The 11,252-nt window shown below is 52.4% G+C and overlaps 1 protein-coding gene across 7 annotated transcripts in view; it reads left to right on the forward strand.

Annotated features, from left to right (window-relative positions):
* The first annotated feature begins 2,696 nt into the window (after positions 1-2,696).
* ANKDD1A (ankyrin repeat and death domain containing 1A) overlaps positions 2,697-11,252 on the forward strand; it is a 43,171-nt gene continuing 34,615 nt past the window's right edge. For all 7 annotated transcript variants that reach the window (XM_059372257.1, XM_059372260.1, XM_059372254.1 and 4 more), the window contains exons 1-3: positions 2,697-3,012; positions 6,532-6,635; positions 8,706-8,804. In XM_059372257.1, the coding sequence (XP_059228240.1) occupies positions 6,540-6,635; positions 8,706-8,804 (195 nt within the window). In that variant the 5' untranslated portion in view covers positions 2,697-3,012; positions 6,532-6,539. The remainder of the gene's footprint in view (positions 3,013-6,531; positions 6,636-8,705; positions 8,805-11,252) is intronic.

Consider the following 11,252-nt stretch of genomic DNA (forward strand, 5'->3'; position numbering starts at 1 on the left):
GAGAATGACCTGGGGATCATCAGAGTGAGCGAGCACTTGAGTGAGTAAGGGGGTGTGTATGTGGTGTGTGGGGGGTGAGATTGAGGGCTGGAGAAGCAGGGTGAAAGTGGGCTCTGCATACCATCAGGGAAGGAAAAAGGCAGAGCCAGGGTTCGGTTCCCCCAGCTACCTCCCTCCAAATATCCCTCCCAAGATAGAGTGGTATGAACACCTAAGGCTCTGGGGCCTTGTCCAAAGTGGCCCATCAGATTTTGCATCTTACTCCCTTGTTCATTGAACCATGGTAGCTTTAATAAAAATGCAACTTTTCTACCCTTTCCCAGTCATCGTGTAAAATTTAAGTCCCGACGATGGCTTCCTGTACTCTTCATTCTCACTGTGTATCCCAAGATATGAGTATCCTAGTTGAGATGCAAAAAGCAGCAGCCACTTCATTCTGCCAGCCCAGAGCTATGGCTATCACTGACGGCAAGTGGGCAGGTGTGCCAGCCACCCGCTCCCTGGCACCTCTGCATCCATCTGGGAGGCCAGGGCTTAGAGAGAGAAACTGCCTGATGCCTGTGGCTTTGACTCCATCAGAATCTTCTCAGCCTGCCGGATGCTCAGGTTCTGGCTCTTGAACGAGACCACCTTGAATGAGAAGCCTGGCTCTGCCCTTTACCGATGTGAGTAGGGAGAATTATTTACTCTCTTGTGCTTCAGTTCAGTCTCCATAATATGGTGATGCCCATTTCACATAGGATGGTTTGGGGTACAAAATGAGATAATTCACACAAAGTGCTTAGCTTGAAGCTCACTAAGCATTACTTATTATCATTATGTTATTATTCCCAAAGTCCATCCCAAATACTTCCTCCTCCAGGAAGACTCTTTGAACTTACAATAATGACTGAAAATTATTACCAGAGAACTAGTAATAGTTCCTTGTCTTGGGGTAGAGATGCCTGGGACTCCAGGATCCCTAAATCTAAAGGGCCGTAAACGCCTTCAAGCCAAAAAGGCAAAGAAGAGAAGACATGGACAGCCCCCAGGGGTCTGAAGTGCAACCCATTCTGATATGTTTAATGTGTATATTTTTGTTTGTGTCTTTGCAATCTCTATTGTCTTGTGTGTATGCATTTATTGATATTGTGTTATAGTTCTCACTGGGTTGTACTTTTTCAGCTCAGCAGTGGGTGTTTAAATGTGTGTTGTGAACACACCTGGTTGTAGAGGGTGCTTTTAGATAACAGGCTTGAGCAAGGCCAAAGCCCCCCCCCCCCCAAGGACCACCAGGCTGAATGCAGACAGGCTCATTAAGTGACCCACCTCCAAATAGCCCTAAGGCATCAACGTGCTACTTAAAACCAGGCACAATTACCAAAAAAGGGAAAACTCCTATACATCCCCATACTTCCTCACTCCGCCCTTTTTTTTTTTTTTTTTTAATTTATTCCACAGAGAGAAATCACAAGTAGACCGAGAGGCAGGCAGAGAGAGAGAGAGGGAAGCAGGCTCCCTGCTGAGCAGAGAGCCCGATGCGGGGCTCGATCCCAGGACCCTGAGATCATGACCTGAGCCGAAGGCAGCGGCTCAACCCACTGAGCCACCCAGGCGCCCCCTCACTCCGCCCTTTAACTATAGGTTCTTGCCACCACATGTGGTGTCCCCTTTATTGTCCTTGCAATGTATCCAATAAAGTTCTCTCTATTTTGTTCTGCCTTGGTGAATTCTTTCAGGGCCTGTGTCCCCAGCCCGCACCCAGTCCCCAAGCTGCATCCTGGTTCCTCATTTCTCTAGTTGCATAGTCACACTTTACCCACCCACTCCCTCAGTGCAGAAGCTCAAGTCTCCTTCAACTTCCAGCCACCACGAAACAAGGCAGCAAGAAATGTCCTTTTTTTTTTTTTTTTAAGATTTTATTTATTTATTTGACAGAAATCACAAGTAGTCGGAGAGGCAGGCAGAGAGAGAGAGAGAGGGGGAAGCAGGCTCCCGCTGAGCAGAGAGCCCGATGCGGGACTCGATCCCAGGACCCTGAGATCATGACCTGAGCCGAAGGCAGCGGCTTAACCCACTGAGCCACCCAGGCGCCCCAAGGAATGTCCTTTTACTTGTCCTTTTCTGAGACTGGAAGGGAAAAGCTGCATTCTAGGGTCAAAGTTCGCTGTGTTCAGTTTCCCTCATGACTACGGGACTGTTTTCCAGAATAACTCCCACCATCCGTCCACCTGGCTGTGACAGCTCCTTGCTGCTGCCAAGGTTTGGAATTATCCAGCTTTCTTTTTTTTTTTTTTTTTTTTTTTTTTTTTAATTTTATTTATTTTTTTTTTTAAAGATTTTATTTATTTATTTGTAAGAGAGAGAGAGAGTGAGAGCAAGCACAGGCAGACAGAGTGGAAGGCAGAGTCAGAGGGAGAAGCAGGCTCCCTGCGGTGCAAGGAGCCCGATGTGGGACTCGATCCCAGGACGCTGGGATCATGACCTGAGCCGAAGGCAGCTGCTTAACCAACTGAGCCACCCAGGCGTCCCATTATCCAGCTTTCTGATTTTGCCAGTCTAATTGGTGTGATACCTCATTGTCATTTTAACTTGTATTTTTCTGATCATGAATAAATCTGCCCATCTCTTCATATGCTTACAGGCTTGCTGGGGTGTCTGTGGAGTCTGACTTTCAGTGTCTGGTGGCAGCTGAGCAGGCTCCTGAGCACCGAGGATGGGGCCTGCAGGAGGCCTTACACGAATGTAAGGCGTCTCTATGGCGTCCAGAGGAACGCGCCGAGGAGGCTGGGACAGCTCCTTGGGCAGACACGCCTACGGGGACCTAAGGAGCCCGGAGTGGCCCCGCTCCGCTGGCCTCCCGTGTGAAAGGCGCGGAGCGGTGGGCAGGTCGAGGGAGCCGGAGGAGGCACCTTCATTCTGGTTCGGGACGTGGGGAGGGGCCGCAGCAGCTGCGCCCACGTCGTGCTCCAGGGTCCAGGCAGGACCGAAAGCTCCGGAGAGGCGGCCGCCACGCGCACCTCCGCGCTCCCGGTAGCCCCCTCGTCCCGACCCCTGCTCAGCGCCCCCTCCCCTCGGCTCGCGGCGCCGCGCCCACGCGGACACGCAGCGGGGCAGAAGCGCGCGCCTGGGCTGCGGAACGGCGGCATGTAGGAGCCCCTGGCGTGGGAGACCGACGGCCGTGAGTCGGCCGTGCAGTGGGGTCTGGGGGGCGGACGCGGGCAGAGCCCAGAGGAGTCCCGCACGCCCGCGGGGGTGCAGGAATCCGCGATTGGCGCTGTCCGCGCGGCCACCTCGGTCATGGGCTTCTCTATGGCGTCCAGAGGAACGCGTACGGGACCAGGGGGAGGGACACTGGCCGCGCGTCCGGGACTCGGCGGCGCCACGGGTCCGAGGAGCAGGGAGCTGCCGCCGCGGAGACAGTAGCTAGAGGTTTATGCGAATGAGAAGGTCATGCGATCCTGTATTGAGTACTTAATTTATGTGCTAGGCGGAGCCAGGGCAGGGATGCTATTTGATCTTCACAGACGCCCTGCGGGTTGGATCTATTGTTATGGCCATTTTGCAGAAGAGAAAGCCGAGGCACAGGATGGTTAAATAAGTTAGCCAAGGTCACACAGCCTTTAAGTGGTAGAAATGCTGAAGGCCCCTGCTCTCCCAGAATGCTGGGGTTGGGTAGGGGAATGAAGGCTATACCGCATGGGAAACTGAAAACCAGAGGAGCTGTGGTGTGCCGCAGGTGGGATGAGCTCACGGCACAGCATTCCTCAGGGAGTATGCTCAGTGCCAGGGCCTCTAGGCTGGGTAGTGGCATCCGGTGGGCATGTGGGCATCAGCCGGCCTAAGAGGCTTTGGCTGCACTCCCTGGGAGAGAGGGAGGAGGACTGGGCTAGTGTCCTCCCTGGGATGGGTGGGGGACGGTGAGGGGCTCTATAGAGGTGCTGTTTCAAAGGGTGCAGGGTTCTTCCTGGGTCAGAGGATGACTTGAGTGGCCCATAAAGAATGTGCAGCTATGGAGTATTGGGATGTGTGGGAGGGAATTCTGGGCAGAGGAGGCAGCATGGGAAAGGTCTCCAAGGCCAGAGCACAGTGTGTATTGGATGTGGACAGAAAGAAGATGCATGGGTTGAGGTGGATGGAAGGGAAGAGATTACGCCTGATTTCACTGGTGCCTTGCAGGGTCTGCTTGCTCTCACTCACACTCAGTGCCCGTTTGCCAACACAAACCAGGCCACTTCCAGGCTTCAGCTAAGAGAAAGGGAATCAGAGCTGGAAGAGATCTCTACAGATGATTTTCTTCACCTTCCTGCAGTTTTACAGCTGAAGAAACCGAGGCCTCCAAAGGGATACATGGCTAGCCTGGGATCCTGCTGCTAGAAAGTGGCACAGTGGGTACCAGAATCCCCGCTTCTCTAAGCTCACACCTGAAGTGGAGCTCTTTTCCCCAACCTGGATCATGGTGTTGTTCAGCCAAGAGGTTAAGGAAACAAAAGCTCAGGACTTAGTGCTTCCTGAAGGTATTTGAGAGATTCTTCCAGTAGAGCCCTCTCTTCCCCTATAGGAAAGGCATCCTCTTTAGAGGTGGGAAAGGGCGGAGCTAGCAATGGAGACCGCACTTGGAAGGTGGTGTTTTCTCACTCCCCTGAAATATTGACCTGAAGCTGCTTTCCGCTCAGTGCCTCCTTCCCACCATTTACCTGAGCTTGTGGTTTGATTTTCCAGGGGCCTAATGAGTCTTAACTGGGAGAGCATCTTATAGTTGAAAGGCCCCTGAAGAGATTTAATGATTTGTATGTCATTCATTCATTCAACAGATGTGTGCCAGGGCCCGAATTTGGGGATACAGCAGTTAACAAATCAGACAAAAATCTCCCCTGTCATGGCTTATAACAGTGGGGGAGGGGGAGAAGACAGTGAACCTAGTTAAGTATGTAAGTATAGCATATGTCTGTGGTAAGGGGTGCTATGGAGAAAAAGAATGTAGGGAGGTGGCTTGGGAGGATGCTTTCCTTGGTTGGGATTTCTTGGACCCTGAATTGAAGGAAGCCCCAGCTGGAGGGACACCAGAATGTATTCTCTGACCCTTTACCTTACAGGATTCATAGTGATGATGATGTTGGCACTATTTGCTAGATACCATAATAGGGGCTTTTCATATCTTATTATCTAATCATTACTACAATCCTACAGGGCAGCTCACGTTCCCCATTTTGCAGATGAGGGAACTGAGCCACAGGATAATTAAGTCACAAGGCCGGGAGACCTGGAAGTGACTCGCCAGAGTTGAACCTAGAGCCATGTGATTGCCCTGGGCCAGCAGCTCCCGAAGACCCTAGGTTGTATCTGTAAGGCCTCGAAAAACCCAAGACCCTCTCCATATCTGGAAAGCATATCTGGAAAATGGATGGCAGGCTTATCTGTCACTGAGCTCATGCTAGCCTTCCCTGCCCAAACACTGGACACCTCTCCTTAGATATACAAAGGGGCTGAATCTGGACATTCACATTGGACCAGACACACAGGATGTGGGTTTGGCAGCAATCAGACCACAGATTATCTGTCCTGTAATGACCATGCAAAGGTCTAGCAAATATTTGTGCCTTGTGCTAGTATGTCTAAGCCTTTCTGGGGGAGGGACAGGCATCTATTAGTCTGTTATGTGTCACTCATGGAAAGAGAGTTTTATGGATCCCTCCCTGCTGTGAGCTGTAGGTGGGTCAGCAAAGGTCAGATGTGGCCAAGGTCACCAAGGAGTTTGCGGTCCAGCCAAGAACACCAGACATGCTCACAAGCCAAGAGCAGTCAGGATGATGGCAGTGTGGGGGTCTGGTGAGATGAGCCCAGGATGTCACCAGGCCTGGGTCCTCCTGGCCTGGCCACCACCCTCTGAACCCACCACTGTCCCTGGCAGACCTCAGAGCTCTCTATAGTCTGAGGTAATGATGCAGTGTTGAGGCAAGGGGAGCCCTGAGAGAAGGCAAATCAGGGTGGGCCACACGGCTGTGTGTGAGAGGTGATAGCTGGTCAGGATTGGGGATGAAGGGAGAAGAAATGGAGGGACAAGGACAAAGAAGCCAGGTGAGCGTGCCTCTGGCCTTGCCCGAGCCTGATGAAGTAGATGGCTCAGTACCTCCTGGCTGCCTTCTTCACTGGACACAGCCAGAGAAAAGGTAGTTATTAACTCCAGTGGGAATGAATTCCATCCCTTCCTTAAGAGCTGCTCTTGGGGTCATGAAAACTGGATGATGGGGGACCTCTGTGGGCCGTGATGGGCACACACCTGGCTCCCGTGGACAGTCTTACTGTCCCATCTTTAGGGTTTTGCTAAGTCCTGGTTATGTGGACTTGGGGTGAATTAGTGAAGAAAAGCAGCTTGTCTGGGGAAGTCCCTAACATCCGAAGGGAGGAGCGGCATCTCCACCTGAGTCCGAGTCCGAGCTGGAAGAACCCCTGCCAGGGAAACATTCCAGGCAGGGAGGAGCTGTTCACCCTTCCTCCTCGCGCCGTGTGAGGACCCTGCCCCTCATCCCTCATCCCCTTTTCTGCCCTTAGTGCTTCCTATGGAGAGGCAGCTCCATGAGGCCGCCCGACGGAACAACATCGGGAGGATGAAGGAACTGATGGAGAGGAGAGTCAACGTCAGGGCCAGAAACCACGTTCGTAAAGGGGCTCTTCCCAATCGGGAGGCTTGGATAGGAATAGTGCCTGCGGCAGTGATCGCAGTGACAATTCCACACGGGAGAAACAGTTCATGGAGCCCAAGGCAGAAGCATTTGCATGTTTTAACTTGGGGGAGGCTCAGATTGTCCACATTGTCTCAAGGTCTTAGCGGTCTTACCTGAGGTCAGGGTTAGGCCTCCCAGCTGGGCTTGGGCAATTTGAGATCTCATACTCTTAACTCCTGTCACCCATCTGAAAGGCACACCCAAGGAACAAAGATTAGAGTCAGGAGGGCAGGGGTTGAAGGCCAGGAGACAGATGGACAGACAAATGGACAGAGAGGGGCAGAAGCCTGGAGGAACAAAGATGGAGTGGTGCCCGTGATTAGAAGTCCAGGAGTCCAAGACTATGAGAGGCCAGACCAAGAGAGGCTGAGCATGTGCAAGGAAGCAATTTAGCAGTTCAGTTTTCTGAGCACCCACTGAGTGTGTAAAACTGTTGTGGGCTAGGTGATCCCCAGGGGTCAAAGACCAGGTAGGGAGGCAGACCCAGCCCATGGATCAGGCCGCAGGGCAGGCTACACTTGGGGTGGTCCATAGCCCTGCTGGAGGAGGAGGTGGGGAGAAAAGCCATTCCTTCTGACAGGGGCAGGGTAGTGGGGGAGATACTGGTGAGAGGCCCGGGTGCCATGCAGGGTAGCTTCTCTCTTCCTTGAGCTTCTGGGTTCCAGGCTTGTCTTAGAGGAGATGCTGGCCTGGGTGGGAGGTCAGTGGAGGCTGAAGGGGTTGGATGCAGGATTCCTGACTGTAGCAGAGGCTGCTCTGTATGGGGTGACATGACAGGTGTGTTACCTGGGTCTTCCGAGCTTGTCCAAGGCTCAGTAATAGTAACAGGAATTCTCAGGTGCATCTGGTGCGGTTTGGTTTTCAGAGCACTCCGCCACCTGTTTCCTGGTGGTCGTCCCTCAGCCCTGGAGAGGTGGGGGAGGCAGGAAGTGTCGGTCCTATTTGTAGATCAAGACAGACACAGATGAGTATAGCAAGTCACCTTAGCAAGTCACTATACAAAACAGCGTTTTATTCATAACTGGAGCCCCAGTATCCACTGGACAAACACTTGCACAGAAACAGGGACTTGTAGGATGACAGGATACTAAGGCCAGATCCATTCATTCATCCGTCCATTCATTCATTCATTCATTCGGTCAGTCAGTTATACTAAAGGGCTCCCCCTGGGTCGACACTGTGCTAGGTGCTGGGGACCAAGCAGAGCCCACAGCAGATGTGGTTCCTGCGCTCTTGGAGCTGACTGGTTGGGGAGAAGACAAAGTGAACAGAGTCTCACAAACAGTTCATTCCCACTGTGATAAGCTGAGAGCATGTGGAGGCCAGAGGGAGCCCGGCCCCCCTGCTGCAGTCAGGCAAGGCTTCTCAAGGAAGTGGGATTTTTGCCAGGTGAAGACAGGCAGAGGGGACAGTAGGGGCAGAAGCTCTGAGGAAGAAAGACCACACAGAAAATTAGTGTTTCCTTTTGTTGTCCCCTGATAAGCTAAAAACTACGGTTCGTGGGCTGGTGGAGGCAGGATTCCCCCAGTCTTGCTCAGATGTGCCGAGGCCAAAGACCGTGATGACTTCCAGGGTGGTCTCACCATGGGGTGCAGGATCAGGCCCCTTCAGCCCATTCTGAAGGAAGGAGGGGACAGAACCTAGGCAGTCAGGGGGCCCTCAAGGACTAGGGCAGTAATCTTCTGACAAGTGGCTGTCCAGCAGGAGTAAAGACAGGGCAATGGGAGTTGTCTGGCATTTCTGAGTTGTGGTGGGCAGGGCCTAGGGTCAGGAGTTTGTCCCAAGAGCTGTGGGAAGCTCTGAAGTTTTAGTGGGGGATGGATGGGTGTAGTCATGGTGTCTGACTACATTCGTTTCAGCTGCTTCCATGTGGAGGAGGAGGAGGGGGCCTGAGTGTCACCACCAGATCGGCTGTCCTGCAGCTGGAGAGATGAGGGGGGGGAGTGGGGGACTGGCCAGGCAGGCAGCTGGTGCCTCAAGCTCTCCTGTCCCTCCTGGCAGGTAGGCAGGGTGGCCCTGCACTGGGCTGCAGGCGCCGGGCACGAGCCAGCTGTGCGGCTGCTCCCGGAGCACAAGGCTGCTGTGGACGACGAGGATGCGGTATGGGACCCTCATGCAGGCGCCCCTGTGCCTGTGTGCGTGTCTGTCTGTCTGTGTGTCCCAGGGTCGGGGAGGAGCACCAGCGCTCCCTCTGGGTCTGAGTCCACGGTCATGGTGGAGGGTGCGCTGATCCGCAAACACAGGACGCAGGGTGGACAGGGAATCCATCTTCAGGGGCCAGTGACACACACAGACCAGTTTCCCCCTATACAGCCCTAAAGATCTCTTCATTTTCTAGAGTTTTGTAGTTCTCAGAGAGCCTTCTCAGTCCCTCAGGATACCATGTGAACAGGGAGAGAGGCGGGCTGTAGAACTGATAATTGGATGGATTGATAAAGGACTTATTTATTTTTTTTTAAAGATTTTATTTATTTACTTGACAGAGAGAGATCACAAGTAGGCAGAGAGGCAGGCAGAGAGAGAAAGGAGGAAACAGGCTCCCCGCCAAGCAGAGAGCCCGACGCGGGACTCGATCCCAGAATCCTGAGATCATGACCCAAGCCGAAGGCAGTGGCTTAACCCACTGAGCCACCCAGGCGCCCCGATAAAGGACTTATTAATAAAGCCATCAGGAGAGGGAACTCTCACGATATGCCACAAGGCTGTGGCTGGCTAAGGCTTTAACCAGCGACCTGGATGAGGACGAACAGTCTGGGGCTCCTGGGTGGCGCAGTGGGTTAAGCAACCAGCTCTTGGTTTCCGCTCAGGTCTGATCTCAGGCTGGTGAGTCAGCCCTGAGCTGGGCCCTGTGGCAGACTGTGCTCCACATGGAGTCTGCTTAAGCTTCTTTCTCCCCCTGCCCTTTCTGCCTGTGAACTCTCTCTCTCTCTCAAATAAATAAATAAATCTTAAAAAAAAAAAAAAAAGAAGAAGAAGACTGACAGTCTTACTTAACAAATTGACAGGCAACACCGTGCTGAGAGGGAGCAGTGACAGGGTCTACAAGATCATCTCTATAGGTTTAGGGAAAGGAATATATTTAAGAGTCTGAATCAAACATTTTTTTAAAGAATTACAAACTTCCTGCAGAGATATACCTTTCCCGGAAATACTCTTCTTTGCCTTGGCCTCTCTCTGCTCCCAGGCCCCAGCATGAGGGAGAGCTTGATGACCAGCTGGGGCTCTGGGTGAGGCAGCAACATCTACCTTCCCACTTCTGCCCCATCTCTCTGCATTTGCTTGGGCCTCATTTAGAGGTGACTCTAGAATAAAAATGTCTGGGATCCTTAGCCTGAGTTTCCTGATAAAATACTGGAATCTCATGCAACCGGCCTTTGCCCACGGAGTCCCTCCATGATCACTGCTGTGCTCTGTTATTTCTTCCTTGAGAGAATAAGTGAGGAAAAAAGATATGCCGGAGACAGAAAGAGACAGCCACCTGGGTGGCTCAGTTGGTTGAGCGACTGCCTTTGGCTTAGGTCATGATCCCGGCATCCCAGGATCGAGTCCTGCATCAGGTTTCCAGCTCCACAGGGAGTCGGCTTCTCCCTCTGACCTTCTCCCCTCTCATGCTCTTTCTCACTGTCTCTCTGAAATAAGTAAATTAAATCTTAAAAAAAAAAAAAGCAGTGCTTTTATAAATCTTCTGTTTCCTTTGCAAATAGAAGTATATATATTACATATAAATAAGAAAGATTTTACTTATTTATTTGTCAGAGGGAGAGAGTGAAAGGGAGAAGCAGACTCCCTGCGTAGCAAGGAGCCCGATGAGGGACTTTATCCCAGGGTCCTCGGATCAAGACCTGAGCCGAAGGCAGACGCTAATAAGTATATTTTGAAAACTAAGGAATAAGTATATTTTGAAAACTAAGAAAGCTGATGGGCATGCCTACTTTAGATAACAGAAGGGTGGAGGGGTAACAAGAGAGGGAGATCCTCCTGTTGGGGGAAGGTCTTAAGGGATATGCCACAGGGCTCTGTCCTGGACACTTCTTGGAACTAGGACATGGAAATCTCCCTGGGGTTCCCACTGACAGGAAGCTCTGGCTCCCATGACTCTCCTCCCCCAGCCAGCCCTGAGCGTTGACCCTTTTCATTCCCTGGCTCCTGTGGGCTTCTCCCTGTGGACTCTGCCCTGTGAGTACTCATGCTTTCCCTCAGCCAGCCAGCCCACAGTCGCTGTAATTCTCCCCAGTGCGGGGTCATAGGCAGAACCCATGAGGGCAGAGGTCAGTGCAGAGGCTCTCAAGATCCCGGAGCACTTCACAGGTGTTGAGGAAGGGGGAAGGGCATCCTGCAAACAGGTGCCGGGCCACCCTAGGAAAAGGGCCCAGACATTCTCTCAATGGCCGCAAAGGGCCTGTGGGCTGGAAGGCACAAGGATGCAGATTTCAGTGCAGAGTAAGGAGGGAATTTATTACCGTGAGCAGTGTTTGTCAGTGTTTGACTCTCCTATAGGACAGCCTCCAGGCGGATGGCTTGTGCCTGCAGACAGGCACTTCTGCAGGC

The sequence above is a fragment of the Mustela nigripes genome, chromosome 13, assembly GCF_022355385.1.
Source record: "Mustela nigripes isolate SB6536 chromosome 13, MUSNIG.SB6536, whole genome shotgun sequence".
Taxonomy (NCBI): domain Eukaryota; kingdom Metazoa; phylum Chordata; class Mammalia; order Carnivora; family Mustelidae; genus Mustela; species Mustela nigripes.